The sequence below is a fragment of the Electrona antarctica genome (genome assembly GCF_951216825.1).
Source record: "Electrona antarctica genome assembly, chromosome: 12".
NCBI classification, from domain to species: Eukaryota; Metazoa; Chordata; class Actinopteri; order Myctophiformes; family Myctophidae; genus Electrona; species Electrona antarctica.
In genome coordinates, this window is record NC_136793.1 from 12,268,332 (window position 1) to 12,283,916 (window position 15,585).

Genomic DNA, 15,585 nt, shown 5'->3' on the forward strand with positions numbered 1-15,585 from the left:
ACTCCTCATGCATAGAAGGAAGCATGAGGTCAGTCCGCTGCCCTCCCCAGGTTGGCAGAGAAGGTGTAAGCGCACAGGATTACACATTAGATAATTGACACTGGGTGAAAAAAATGGGTTGCAGATTAATAAAAGAAAAAAAAGAAAAACTCGCACAGTCAAATCCCAAGTCTAAGGCAATGTAATATAATTGATCTTGGTTTAATTAACACAATTTTATAGTGTTCCCATTCCAATTATTTTGTTTCCAATTTCACTTATATACAGTAAGTGTTCTCTCTATTGACTGGATGAAATATACCAATGTGGGCCGAAACACTTGCTGATGTGGTCAGTCCAATGTAATGGTCAATCTAATCAATCAATCAATCCCTGTAGGAAGTGATCCATCATTAAACAATAAACACATTCTTTATTTTCACATTTTGACAAAGCAGTAGTGGTAGAGTACTGTACATGCACATGACAAGTTCCAATTTTAAACCACATAAATACTGTAGCACACTGTTTCTCAACGTCTGGCCCGGGGTCCACCAGCGGTCCAAATGGACCCTTACGAGGTCTGTAACTCTGAGAGTGTACAAATGGAAGCATTTTCTTTTTTATATTCTTTGGGACCCCAATTAACACAGCAGGATTCCGTGTTCATTTTACTCGGAGAGTGTACAAATGGACCGTAAGCGTCCATTTGGAACCTCTTGGTGGTCCCCCAGAAAGGATACAATTTTAGACCCTGTTGTTTGAGAGGGCCACTGTCTGACAAGAGACAAAGGCAAAATTAAAGTTATTTGAAGCAGGTGGTGCGCCATGTTTGTTGTAGTTCTGTGTTAAAAAAAATAGCTGATCTACAAGCTCAAAACGTGTCGCGAGCCATTTTGTTTGTTTTCTACTAGCAGGGAGGGAGTTCGGCCAAAATCATCAAGATTGTGCACTTGGGTGACACGTTTTAGATTTTTGGCATGGTATTAGGTATGGCCATAAGGTTTTCAAAAACTATCTGAAACGAGTTGATGCCTTTCCAGAACTTAGATTTTACTAAATGTTTAGTATGTTATTTAGCATACCAATAATAGCAAAACAATAGTAACAGAATCCATAGAAACATGTATTCTATAAATTATTTGGGGTTTCAATCTGACTTATCTAATATTGGATAAATTGCAATTGCCCAACTAAAACAGGTCACCAAGTGCACGATTTTCACGAATTCCCTCCCAGCTATACATTTGCGTGACACTGTAGTATGATGAAGTAGGGCATTAACTTACTAAAAAAGGAGGAAAAAGGATAAGAGATAAGAGGTTGTGGTGATATATCAGGAGTGAGCCAGCTTGGACAGATCCACGCGTTGGTTAAAGATGGTGGAGAACTCGTCAGAGAGCAGCTGGTGGAGGCAGACACCGCTGTGGGCGTACACCCATCGCTGCCCCGTCCAGTCGTAGCGCTTTGGACCGCTGTGCACGCATGCACGCACGCACGCACACACAAACACACACACACCTTCATCAGCAATGTAAAGTAACAAAGTACATTTACTCGGGTATCGGGATCGGATAGGAAACGAAAAAAGTGTATCGGGACATCCCTAATAGATATATTTATTTTCACTACTTTATGGAATTTCTTAGATTTTCTTTGATTTCTTCATGAATAAATATTTGAATTTAGTTTTTAAATTCATAGAAAATTGTGCTTTTTGTGAAATAATGTTTTGAAATGAAATAAAATTAAAAAGAAAATGTAGGAAACCCATGAAAATGTGTCCGCGACCCACAAATGGGTCCTGACCCTGTGTTTGGGAAACGGGGCTGTGCAGCGTCTCAAGGAACCCTGGGGGTCACAGAAGGGTGGCAGACGGTGACAGACGCATCACGGCAACGGGCAGAGATCGTTTTCATAGCACTTCAACCTCAAACCTGTTATATTATATTGTATTCTCCTGTTAAAAATAGCTCTCCTTTCCTTTCTCCCATTTACTCGCTCTATTTTGTGTGTGTGTGTGTGTGTGTGTGTGTGTGTGTGTGTGTGTGTGTGTGTGTGTGTGTGTGTGTGTGTGTGTGTGTGTGAGTGTGTGTGTGTGTGTGTGTGTGTGTGTGTGTGTGTGAGAGAGAGAGAGACAGAGAGAGAACTTAGTGCAACCCAGTTTCTCTGCGATACGACGTGCTGTATTAATTTTGGTGACTCTGTTGGAGTAGCTCTTTAAAGGAGCATTCAGTGATTTCACTTAATTCAAATATCACTTATTTTTTCTTATTTTTTGGATAATCCTCCCTACTATAAAGTGTGCTGACCATATAAGGAGTTCCTCCCTGTCCCCAGTTAACCCCTGGGGTCAAAAAACCCTAGTTTCGGTTTGGGCTTTGGGTGGCAAAGCCTTCATCCAATCAGGATGAGAGGGGCCTTCCTCCAATCATGATCGAGTGGGGCGGGCCTTGGTGCATGTGCTGTTGGTCTGTTGTACTTCCCCCACTGTAGAGCGTGTGCATGTGCACATCTTGTTACCGGGTGGACCGGGTTTTTTTTCCAAATCACCCAAATCACTGAATGCTCCTTTAAACTGATGTTATCATCATTTTAGCAGGTCTTCTTACTTTTACGTACAAAACTCTGCTCTCAGATTGGTTAACCCATTAACGGTGGATCCACAGGACGTGTACACACGTCCTAGTGCTTTTTCATCGACATCAAACAAAAAATAAAAATTCAGATTTTTCTCTCTTTTTTGGGGGTTGGCCTCTCCTTACTCCTTGCACATACTCCTTGCTGTTTCACGCATGCGCGCTGCCGTTCACTTCCTTGTTTACGGCTCAGAAAGAATGGCTCCTCTCTCCTAATCTGGGGAGCTCTCCATGGTTTTGACCAGATGGGCATACTTAGTTCCGTCCGTCATTTCTGACTTCAACATGCCTCTCATTTAGAATATTAATGCTTCTAGAGAGACTTTATCGTAATCATTGCGAGGTACGCAAGCAACATTATGCATCCCGGTTTTTGTACGGAACGGAAGGGTGGGGGGGTGGGGCTTTCATAGTAAAGGCTGCCATAACTGCCCGGCATCCCGAGCTCCTATTTTGAAAGAAATCCAGCCGCTCATTGTGTTAACCAATTTTGACCTGAGATCAGATTCTAAAAATGTCTTCTACATCCTGACAGTTTTCTGAAAAAGCTATGTTTCCATGTCAGTGGTTCTTCGATTTTTCAAAAATAGCAGATCTACAAGCTCGTAGCGCGCCACCGAGTGGCGCGCTACGAGCTTGTAGATCTGCTATTTTTCAATAGCTAAAGCATAACATAATGCTAACACCAAAAGGGGTTCCCGCCCCAAAATGGGTTAATTAAGACCTGGGGTCGATTCTACAAATGCTAAACTGTTGTCTGATTACGTTGCTATATCAGTGGTGCTCAACCCTTTTACGTTGCTATATCAGTGGTGCTCAACCCTTTTCATGCCAATGACCCCCAAGATTTTATGTATTTGGGCCCGGGCGGCTAGGGTAGCGGTCCGGGCACCTAGGCAGCCTGACAGCATGTCGCGGGTTCGAGTCCCGATACCGACGACCTTTGCTGCGTGTCACTCCCCATTTCCTGTCAGTCTACTATAATAAAAGCTAAAAGCCAAAGAAATATCTTAAAAAAAAATTATTATAATAATGTGTGTGTGTATGCGTCTTTATATATAAAGCATTGCTTTAAAAAAAGAGATTAATTATTCAAAGATGTGACGCACTGTGAATAGCCAACTTAAGCCAGCTTTGAGAACTAAAGTGCTATAGCTGAAATCAAACATAACACAGATCCTTTCCCGATTTTAATGGGTTAACGTAATAGCCACTGAAACGTTTAGCTAATTGGGATCGAGCAAGTAGAATCACGTGCGACAAGACGAGACGACATGCAACACTGCATCATTTCTATGATACGTTTACTACATTTAGTGCTGCACCAGCAACCAGTGGGATGTGTGACAATTCCTTTTGGAATCAGTTACCTTGTTGGAGAAGAGAGCCAGATCTGTTTGTTGGGGGTCTGCTTGTTAATGACATACGTCCCGTGACCACCCCCCACCTTCACTGTCAAAACGCCACTCTACACAAAGAGAGAGAGAGAGAGAGAGAAGAGGGGGGGGGGGGGGGTAAATCAGTTATTTTAACCACTTTATTTTCACCGCTTAATGATGCTCTCTGATGTCAGGTTGGCAAAAGAAGAAGACAAAAGAAAGGACCTTGGCTGCCAAGTGCACAACAACACACACGTTATATATTTATGAACCTCGGTGAGGGTTTGAGAGAGGGGTGGGGGGAGGGAAGGGGAGTGAGGGAGAGACAGACAGAGAGGGTGGGATATATTGGATTTTTCGGTGGGGCAGATCCCATAGGAAATCAAATGTTGACAGGGTGCCTGCCATTCATCACACACACACAAATCTGGATTGTTAATTTAACACCCGAAAAGGGTCCATTTTTCACATGAGGACTTTACTGATACTGTACGCACGGCACACGCACACGCACACACACACACACACACACACACACACACACACACACGCACACGCACACGCACACGCACACACACACACACACAATTGATTAACTATGGCAGAGTGACTGGCGATCTGCATTCCAAAGTCCCCTGACAAACACTTGTTCAAATCAATTACCAGTGTCCCACAGCTGGGGCCATAGCCAGGGGGGCGGAACAGAAGGTCCCTGGTTCACTTCCCCGCCCTGATCCGTGTCAAAGTGTCCCTGAGCAACACACTTAACCCCTAACTGCCCCCAGAGGCGACGCGTTAATGCATTAGTATCAATCACACTGTAACACTGCTGCGTTGTAATGGGCTGTCGCAATTACAACATTTAACATTTAACCCATTCAGACCTGACGTCGATTCTACAAATGTCTTCTAAATCACGACAGTTTTCTGAAAACCCCTGTTTCTATATCAGTGGTTTTCAAACATTTTCATGTCAAGGACCCCCAAAAAGCTATGCAATTGGCCACCGACCCCCATCTGAAAATATGTTATTCCAGGGACCCCCCCCCCCCAGAAGCAAAGATTTGAGTTAAAAACGTTCGCTGTGAAAGAAAATATATTCAAAGTTTTGCGCCACATTTTCACGATTTTTCAAAAATATTTTCTGCTATTTTTCAATAGCTAAAGTATAACATAATGCTATAAACACCAAAAGGAGTTCCCGCCCAAAATGGGTTTTAAACATACTTTTAATTGTCATTTGCCTTTTAGGCTTCTTACTCAAATATTGCACAGGGCAGAATATGAGAAATAACTATAATAACAGTTATAGTATAATAACCACAAATAAATATACAGAAAGAAATTATTGACAACATATTTCATCGTTTTATAGTTAAAAAAAATGTAAAAATAGTGGAAATAGCCGATATTCCTGCCATTTTTTTAAAGATGTTTCACCCAACTCACGTTACGATTCGAATCACGATACTAGATTCACGATCCGATTTGTCAACAAAATTATTTCGAGACAAATGACTCAAATCCATTTGGTTCTTCTCCTTTATTTTTTATTGCAACACTGTGTTTTCTCTTATTCTCTTTTCAATACAGTAGCAAATGGGTGAACATTCTCCTACAAAGATCCTGCATTTTCTTCTCCATTGCGATACATGTATTATTAAATCAAGTTAAATTGTCACCAGTTTGAATTGTTTTGAATGGATTTACGATAATTACATGCCTAGTATGAGCACGGAAACGATTATGCAAAGATAATTGTGATTATCTCAAATAATTGTGACTAGGCAATTATGTAATAATTACAGGCCAGGCTCCTGATAGTTAGTATGGATAAATAAATACAGAGAACATAGTTCACATACTGTATATGCAAATATACAATGACGGGAACCAAAGTATTATGATGACTGATTGGTCAGTTTGTCTCTAAAAAGTAGCCTGTGATTGGTCCATCCGAAGGCAGATTTTGGGATACAATGCCAATCCTGATTTTGTGGGAAAAGGGCAAAAAACAAATCTTGAAATCCATTTGAAAATCGTAGAGAACGTTTAACTTATAAGCAAACAAATAAAAAAACAATTTGATGGTATAATAATTTAAAACTCAATATATGACTCAATGTAATTTTACAACGGATAATAAATGAGGACACATAGGCTGCATGATTACAGATCAAAAAGTATATAAATAAATGTCCGATGTGTCAGTGTGGCAGCAGTTTGGTTTGTATGACCACAAACCCCACCAGCACTAGGGCCATGTGCAGACGCAGCGTCTGTGTCAACCTGTCAGTCTGTCATCTGGACAACACAGCTCAGCCTTGACCGCTCATGGCACCTACTTGTTATTCACTGTGTGAGCGTGCGTGCGTGCGTGCGTGCGTGCGGCTCTAGTATACAGTTTTCAGGGTCTTAAGTAAGTAGGCCTATTTTATTTTTATTTCATTTTTTATAACAGCAGTAGGCCTGTAAGTTCTATCAATTACACACCCCAAGAAGCCTTGAATTCATGGAGATTTGTTTGACCGGCGTAGATCTGTACAATGCCTGCAAGTCTCAAATGATGTCTTTAAATTATTCATCAAACTATTGGCTTAGGATAGGAATGCGAGTCAAAATAAATACAAAAAAATCTCCACAAATTCAACTTCAAGGCGTTATGAATGGGGGTGTGTGATTGATAGAAAAGAAGTCATTTTCTTTTGGGTGAACTACTCCTTTAAGCCAGGCCTCAACAGCCACGGCAGAGCGATTTACTGTGGCCCAGAGAAGAGAGAAACGGAAGGATTCAACCTTGACAGAGAGACACACGCCGCTGCTCAAGGACAAAAGCCTTCCAGCCAGCCAATAAAAGTCAGCCGTGGGTTCAGAAAGGGCAACACCTACAGTACTGCATGTACAGTATAGTATACAGTGCAAACACACCGCTACTCAGTGGTGGAAAAAGTACTCAATTGTTTTACTTAAGTAAAAGTACCAATACTGCAATTTAGAACTACTTCGTTACAAGTAAAAGTACGGAATTGAAAATGTACTTGAGTAAAAGTTCAAAAGTATCGGCATCAAAATGTACTTAAAGTACTAAAAGTAAAAGTATTCATATTGCAGAATGTCCCATTTCACAAGTTCAAAATGTGTAGAAAATCTATTGAAAATAGCTGATCTACAAGCTCTCAATGCATCGCGTTGCGACGCATTGAGAGCTTGTAGATCGGCTATTTTCAAATGGGCGAAATGTATAGGGTTGAAGTGGTTAATGTATGTTTTCTAATCAAATTTTAAATCGCCAAAGTAACTAGTAACTCTACGTTTTCAAATAATTGTAGTGAAGTAAAAGTACAAATGTTGGCTCCGAGATGTAGTGGAATAGAAGTAAAAGTACTGTCAATTGGAAATACTCAAGTGAAGTACAAATATCTCAAAATTGTACTTAAGTACAGTACTTAAGTAAAAGTACTTAGTTACTTTCCACCACTGAGTATAGTATACAGTGCAAACACACCGCTACTGTAGCTGCCGGGACCAAGAGATGGCCCGAGAGCACTGACTGGGAGCGCAGGAATCAATCTTTATGCCGCCGCAAGGCAAGGACGTGGCACTCATGAATTGTGCAGGAGCTCTTCCCGGCTCACGGTGAGGTAACAAATCGCCCAAGCCAACAACAGGATTTCACACCGTTCTTCTTGCACTTTAACCCATTCTGGACGGGAACCCCTTTTGGTGTTTTTACATAAGCATTATGTACAGAGAGACTGTAACAGAGAGACTTTGCGTATGCAACATGCCTGCCTGTCACTTGTGGAGCAATAGAAAGCTCCTGTTGTAAAGGGATTCTGTATTGTGTATTGTATAATTTAATGTATATTTTAATGTATTGTACCTCTTAAAGTTTTTGATTCATGGGTTTTTTATTATTGTTTGGACCCAATGTTTTATACATTTGTGTCAATAAAGTAACTAACTAACTAGATCCGCTATTGAAAAATAGCGGATCTACAAGCCTGTAGCACGGCACTCTGTGATTTTTGAAAAATCATGAAAATGAGGCGCAAATCTTTGAATATATATTCTTTCACAACGAACGTTTTTAACTCTTTGCTTCTGGGGGTGCCTGGAACAACATATTTTCTGATGGGGGTCCGTGGCCAAATACAGATAATTATGGGGGTCCTTGACATGGAAAAGGTTGAGAACTAATTACATAGAAACAGGTTTTTCAGAAAACTGATTTAGACGCCATTTATTTTTTTAATCGGCCTCTCTCTCGGTCTAAATGGGTTAATGTCTATGTCATTAACGGTATATTCGTTGCGACACACATACGGGTATTTCGGGGCGTGGATGAAATCGCCATTCCTTCGAGGGGTGAAAACAACACAGCTTACCATTGGAATTGCATTAGGGAACGTATAGACATTGTTAAATTTTATGTTTGTTTGTTTTTTTTGTCGTCATAGCGCAACATTATGGTGAAATATTGTACTGCCACTGCGGGTAATCGCAACAACCAACGATTCTAAACGTTGACTTTGTGCGATTCTGCCAATAATCATAATCATATACTTTGAGATACACGTCCAGGTTTTTGCGGGGTCAGGTTTCAGGTTGCGGGGTCAGGTTTTTGCGGGGTCAAACAAAGAATCACGTGACGTTGATCGCCTTCCCGTATTCGCTCATTCTAGGACATGACATACTGTAAGAATACGAATAAGAAGCTGCTCGTGCACCCAAATATCTAAAACCTCATGCACGTAATGTCTGGATGGATACACTATGTGTAAATATGTAGATACCAGGTTGTCTCTTTTTTAATGCCTTCTTTTTTTCCCTCTCTCTCTCTCTTTCCCAGTGATATGTTCAGTAGTTAACACAGCAGAATCCGAATGTTAATTGAACTAAAAAGGGCAGGTTATTTTGCCGTGTTTGAAGACATGGATGAAAAGCAGCTGCATTGAGCGGTCCTTCTTCCTCCCCGTCCTTCCATGATGTCTGCCACAAAACAATAATCCTTTTAACTTATGGGTCAGGGTGGATGAGAGAACGCACTGTGTGCGTGTGCGTGTGTGTGTGTGTACGCGTGTGCATGCGTGCAGTATTTCAGATTGAATTGTGCCGTTTTGTTTGCCAGCCAGCCAGCCAGCCAGCCGATCCGCCCAGCCTTGCAGGCTACCAGCCCAGCCTGCCACCACTCCAACGAACGTCTTAATCGTGTCGGCTGAACTGGGCCAGAAATCAATGTGACAGCTGGAGGGAGCAGCAACACAACACAACACAAACTGCCACAGCCTAGAAGTACCATCCGTAATGCACGACGCCGGCACTAGGGCATTTGAGGGAAATACTCCTGTGCAGGATCATGGCATTTTAGATTATGACTGATGATTTGCTCATACAACTAATTGCAATAAGGGATTGAATTGTGGCATTGAACATTGAAACATATAAATACAATTCAAAATGTACCTTTTGTTGTTTTAGGTTAAAAGCATCAACTAAAAGATGAAGATCAACACAGCTCATTGCTGAAATGCTGTACAGTGGTTTTACAGTAAACACGAGCAGGCATTATACATAAACCTGATTCTAAAAATCCTCTCTCTGGACATCCAGTTCAATTCCACGTGAATGGGTTTTGCTTCAGAGAATGTTCCCTTGATAAGTAAGTAAACAGCTCCGCCAAGTGGAGAGGGACATTCACTGCAACCAACCACTATTGTGTATTATTGGGTGACTATTCTGGCCAGTGTTGTTTTTGACAGCAAATTTGGATTTAGTTTTAGTCAGTCTTTTGAATTCACTTTTAGTCATAGTCTTTTGAATACATTTTCATTTAGTTTTAGTCACATTTTAGTCAACTAAATACCATAAGATTTTAGTTGACTAAATCTACAGTTTATTTAGTTGACTATTGTTTTGATTGCTGAAAATAGCCGAACTACAAGCTCACAAGCTATTTTCAGCATGCAACCAAGCATAAAATGACTTGTTTTAGTTCTACTGGAACTCTTCTCCACTAGTCCCTCCTTAACATTTTAGTCTAGTTTTTATGTGTTGAGGAAATTGTCAATAGTCAAACATTTTTAGTCATCGAAATCAACACTAATTCTGGCTGCAGGTTGGGTGTGAGAGCAGAGAGACTTACAGAGAAGAGAACATCCATGTCTGCTGAAGAGAAGGGCTGCTCCATCAGGTCCTCAAAGTAGTCCGTCAGGTCGTCTAGAGTTTCATTTACCAGCTTCTCATACACAGCTTCAGACAGCTCACTGTGGAACAATGGTGGAAGGTTAACTAAGTACTTTTATTCCAGTAGGCCTAGAATTTCATCATTGTAGGGGCAAGGCCACAATTTGGCCTTTTGAGGGCATAAAGTGTGTGTGTGTGTGTGTGTGTGTGTGTGTGTGTGTGTGTGTGTGTGTGTGTGTGTGTGTGTGTGTGTGTGTGTGTGTGTGTGTGTGTGTGTGTGTGTGTGTGTGTACAATACAACGTTACTAACTTGTTTTGTAAAGTAGCGGCTAGCCTACATACATAAAGGTTAGGTTAACTCTATCTCTACCGCTAGCTGTTAGCATAAACCATAGTTCCCAGTGCCAGCATACGCGTTCACCCATTTAGGCCTGAGGCCGTTTCTAAAAATCCTTCTAAATCCTGACCTTTTTAGTTTTATGAAAAACTTCAAATATTTATATAGCAGCATCAAATCTTTGTAATTTTTGATTACTGTACATACTGTACAGAACACCAAAATGGGTTCCCGGCCTGAGGGGGTAAAACACCAAAAGGGGTTCCCGCCCAGAATGGGTAAAAAGACGGTGTGTTCACATTCTTTGGTTCATCCCCGATATTTAATGCAACGATTGCATTCATTCACACCTGCGGTAATGCTTAATCCGCCCTCTGGTGTGCTTTGAAGCAAATTTGGGTGAATTAAAATGTGTTTGTTTGATCTGCACCAGAATTCGGGGGAGTTTCCCCGGCTGGACATAGCGCGTGGAAGGAACACGTTATTCCGACCAGTTCCTTTCCCCTCCATCAGGCGCCCCAGCTGGCCAGGGGGAAGTAGATTAGAGACCAGGATTACTGCATGTTTTTGTGAGGGTACCTACCCTTAACCTGACTCCACCAGATGGGGCAGCAGAGAGTACACTGGGTTCCCCCCTCCTGCTCCCATCTGGGAACTCTCAGGCAGACTTGATGCCCGGCCACAAAACGGCCTGGCCAATCAGCAGCAGCTAGAAGCTAGAAGCTGCTGCTAGAAGCTGCTAGAAGCTGCTGCTGATTGGCCAGGCCGTTTTGTGGCCAGGCATCAAGTCTGCCTGAGAGTTCCCAGATGGGAGCAGGAGGGGGGAACCCAGTGTACTCTCTGCTGCCCCATATGGCGGAGTCAGGTTAACCTACCCTAGGGGACACGGAGAGAACATGCAAACTCCACACAGAAAGGCCCTTTAGCCAACCCCGCCTCGGGTATGGGCACTGATGACGCGGAGGAGAGAACACGCCCCCCGGGGCCCACAGCTTCCCCAGCGGGAAGCGAACCCAGGACCTTCTAGCCATTCATTTCCAATGGGCACTGGCTACATCCACATATTGTAACCACGGGCAACAAACAGAAGATAGATTTGTCCATGTTTATGCCATTTTGACCTGGGAACGATTCTATAAATGTCTTCTAAAGACAGTTTTCTGAAAAAGCTATGTTTCTATGTCTGTCGTTCTTCGATTTTTCAAAAATAGCAGACCTACAAGCTCGTAGCGCGCCACTCGGTGGCGCGCTATGAGCTGTAGTCAACTGTAGTCATCTGAAATGTTTTAGTTTTAGTCTATTTTTTGACAAAAAAACTATTTTTGGCGTGCCTGATGGCGTCGGACTGGCTGATTTTACAATTGGTTGCATGCTGAAAATAGCCGATCTACAAGCTCACAACGTGTCACCCAAAGCCCAAAACATAAAATGACTTGTCTTTCAGTTCTACTGGATATCTTCTCCACTAGCCCCTGGCTGAATAACATTTTAGTCTGGTATTTACTTTTTGACGAAATTGTCGGTATATTTAGTCTTAAGTCATCAAAGCTTAGTTTTTATTTAGTCTTTGTTTAGTTTAAGAATATAGTTGGTTCGTTATACTGTAGTCTTCCGAGTCTTAGTCGAGGAAATCAACACTGGTTTAAATGGATCATGTGGTTAAACCCATGAATATTGATACCTTTTGACGACTGGGACGCGTTCTGTCAACGATGGTGATGTGAGGTGAATGTTGTTCTTCTGTAAATCTCCAAATCTGCTCTCACACCCCTGCCAATTACATACACAACACACTGTTATGCCTTATTCATACTAGCCAACCCTGGCTGGTGGAGTGTGCACATGGTATGTTTGTGGAATAGAATACTAGGGTTGAAGTTTCTAGTTTCTAGAGCTCGAACGAGACTTACTTTATTAATGGCAAAAATGCGTGCCTTGATGCCTTGACATCCAGCACCTGGCCTAAATACATGCAAGAGATGTGCAGATTGTGCACACAATCTGCTCTGCCAAAATGGTGGCATTTCATTCTCATATGATTTAATCAATTCCGATTCTGTTCATCGATTCTCTGTTTCCGTTCCATAAGAGGGCCGGCCGGCCGGCCCTCTTATGGAACGGACGGACGGACAGACAGACAGACAGACAGACAGACTCACTGCAGAGCTCCAGGACGTCCAACGACGAACTCTGACACGTGAGAAGCACACGTGCCGCTGTCATGAAAGAGGAGTTTAGAGTTTAATACAAGTCATCCTCAACCCAATTCATTTCAAAGATGCCCAGTTTGATACAATCTCTCTCTCTCTCTCTCTCTCTCTCTCTCTCTCTCTCTCTCTCTCTCTCTCTCTCTCTATCATCACTGGGACCCCAATCTATATTGTAATTTGTAACATCTTCAGTGTTAATGTAACTCTGAGAGTGTACAGTACATTATGGCCGCAACTAACCTGTTTTTTTTGTCATTTTGAAGGTGGTTTGTAAAATCAGCCTCAAGGTCTACATGGGTTAACTAGAAAAAGTGCCCCTCGGGGCACAGGTCTCCACCAGGGCAGGTCGGGTTGTGGCCTCCTGGTGGCGCTATAATAGGCCAATGTGAAAAGGGTGCCATTTCTTCATACGCCTTTGATGGCAATTGGATGATTTGAGGCATTTTGTTCCAAAAATGTGTTTTGCAAAAATCAACCTGTTGGTGGCGCTATAACAGGCCAATGTGAAAAGGGTGGGATATATTCCTCAGCCTAGTAAGAAATTGTGTGAAAGATTTCACGTAAATTGCATGCTGCGTTCATGATTTGAGGCTTTTGTCCAAAACGGGGCAATCTTGCAAACTGTGAAAGCCAATTATAGCCAATTAGGATGGAATATGAAATATCGGACAGATCCGACTTGAGCACATGACCATAGAGATACTGTGTAACGATTTGTGAGATTTTTGGACAGAATCTGGAGGAGTAATATCAAAAAATGTGTTTTACAAAAGTCGGCCTCCTGGTGGCGCTATAAAAGGCAGATGCGGAAAGGTTTGTCCTTGGCCTCTAGGGAGTGTGCATGCAACGTTTCACGCAGATCGGTGCAGTTTTAGGTAAAAAATGTGAAAAGCTGCCTCATGGTGGCGCTATAACAGGCCGTTCTAGAAAATGTGGGGCAGAGGTTCATCGTTGGCATCCAGGGAGTGTGTGTGAAAAGTTTGGCATCAACCGGGTTAACGGTGCCGGAGATTAGCTGGTAACAGACGGACGGAAGGACGGACACACACACACACGGACGGAGTGCAAAACATACTCTCTCCCCATGCCTTCGGCCTGGTGGAGACAATAACTAGTCTCTGAGAGTGTACAAGTGGAACCAAATGGACCCGTAGGGGTCTATTTGGACCCCTGGTGGTGAGGTCCCCGGGCCTCATGTTGAGAAACAGTGAATTAATGTTAACCAAATGTAGTAGTGGTGGAAAGTAACGAAGTACATTTACTCCAATGTCTTTCTTTCTTTCTTTTACTTTAATGAGCATTTCCATTGATTAATTAAATGATAATGACAAAGTTATAAAGTGCTTTGCAGATATCACCCAACCAAACAATAAAATCAATAACAGCACATTAATCAGCAGAATAAACAGGATTAATGGTTTATACTGCTACTCCACTACATCTATACTTTTTACTCCATTATATTTACTCCACTCGGCAGTCGGCACTGTATATTGTTATGGGTTAATCTATGCAGCTGCACACGTCGTCGTAATTAAAATCAGCATTTAAGTGATAAACACTTTAATATATTACTAAATACCAATAACCTGATTATAATTGAACATTCTGCAGGAGTACCAATTTCCATTTGCTCCAGTAAGTCTTAAAGCCAATACTTTTGTTAAACTTGTACAGTTTGTAACATGTCTATTGTGGCATTATTTACATGTATAGAGAAAACTGTCCTGACAACAACAGTAAATCACTAATATACTGTACATTTGTATACAAAACCTGCTCTGGTCCATAGCCTTAAGGAGAAGTCCTTAAGGCTATGGATGGGCCACAGCTAGAGTTTTACCAGTAACAATTAAGTCTTTTTATAGACTTTTTTACAGTACATTAAATCAAATATATGAATACTGTTCATTGATTGATTGATTGAAATATGTATTAACAGTTTGCAGAATTACAGTACATTTCAAGCACAAACTCAATACAAAGGCTGTTAACTGTGAGTGGACGACCCAATTAAGCATTACACTTGTTTCCAATAGGGTCCACCATGTTCAATTCATCAAAAACATTTAGAGACGCATAGGGGCTAGATTACATCATAATAGGACACTTGTAAAGTGTAACAAGTAAAGCTTTGTTGTTTATATTACCTGCAGTGCAGACACACATGGCGCAGTCACAGTGCTGTAGCTATGTGTTTTTAATGTCTGTCTGTAAACGCATGATGATGAATGACAAATAGAATGTGCTTTCCTGAACAGTCTCAGCATGTTGCTGTCTTTGCTGCTCTCTGTTGTGTTTATGAAAGAGGTCACTCCTACTTCCTACTTCCTCTTCTTCTTTCAGCTTCACGGCGGGTTGCCAACTCTGTTTTTTGGTGTATAGCCCCACCTACTGTACCAGAGTATAAAACAGTGGATTAATATCAACCTACAGTATTAACTCCAGCAAGCCAAATTACGTCATGATTTTGATGAATTTAAAATGGTGGGCCCTATTGTAAACAAGTGTAATGCTTTATGGTGTCGTCCACTCACAGTTAAGAGTTGTTGTATTGAGTTGATGATCTTTACGTAATTTCCAAGACGTCTTCACCAGTTGAAATAATATAGCTTATTCTGGCCTTGATCGGACTCTCTCTGATTCATCCAGGGACGTCCGTTTTAGTGGGCAGAATTTATGTTGGTTGAAATCAGGTGATATTCTGGGCCAGATGTGACTAGTCTTGGTTTGACTTGATTTGGCCCCAAAGAGACGTCACTAATTTGTCCAGGTCCTGACTGTGCTTGCTGGGTATGGTTTCAATCCTTTTCATTATTAGGCTGGCTACATTATTGTCTCCACCAGGCAGAAGG

At 41.8% G+C, this 15,585-nt stretch overlaps 1 protein-coding gene across 2 annotated transcripts; it reads right to left on the reverse strand.

The window, feature by feature from the left end:
- Positions 1 to 376: 376 nt before the first annotated feature.
- Positions 377 to 15,067, reverse strand: fxn (frataxin). Of its 2 annotated transcripts, XM_079516630.1 has the most exons (6): positions 14,881 to 15,067; positions 12,680 to 12,736; positions 12,202 to 12,290; positions 10,143 to 10,263; positions 3,989 to 4,086; positions 377 to 1,454 (listed from the first exon to the last, which is right to left on the reverse strand). In XM_079516630.1, the coding sequence occupies exons 1-6, from the start codon at positions 14,998 to 15,000 to the stop codon at positions 1,316 to 1,318; spliced, it is 624 nt and encodes a 207-aa protein (XP_079372756.1). In that variant the 5' UTR covers positions 15,001 to 15,067; the 3' UTR covers positions 377 to 1,315. The 2 variants fall into 2 exon arrangements, with proteins under 2 accessions (XP_079372756.1, XP_079372757.1); XM_079516631.1 differs by lacking the exon at positions 12,680 to 12,736.
- Positions 15,068 to 15,585: the final 518 nt, after the last annotated feature.

Bases quoted from the DNA above. Each gene is read 5' to 3' on its own strand.
- fxn (XM_079516630.1), bottom strand. From the start codon at position 15,000: ATGCTGAGACTGTTCAGGAAAGCACATTCTATTTGTCATTCATCATCA. The intron at 12,737-14,880 runs GTAATATAAACA...CTTTCATGACAG, and splicing joins CATGTGTGTCTGCACTGCAG to CGGCACGTGTGCTTCTCACG. The intron at 10,264-12,201 runs GTATCAATATTC...ATTGTTCCACAG, and splicing joins CGCGTCCCAGTCGTCAAAAG to TGAGCTGTCTGAAGCTGTGT.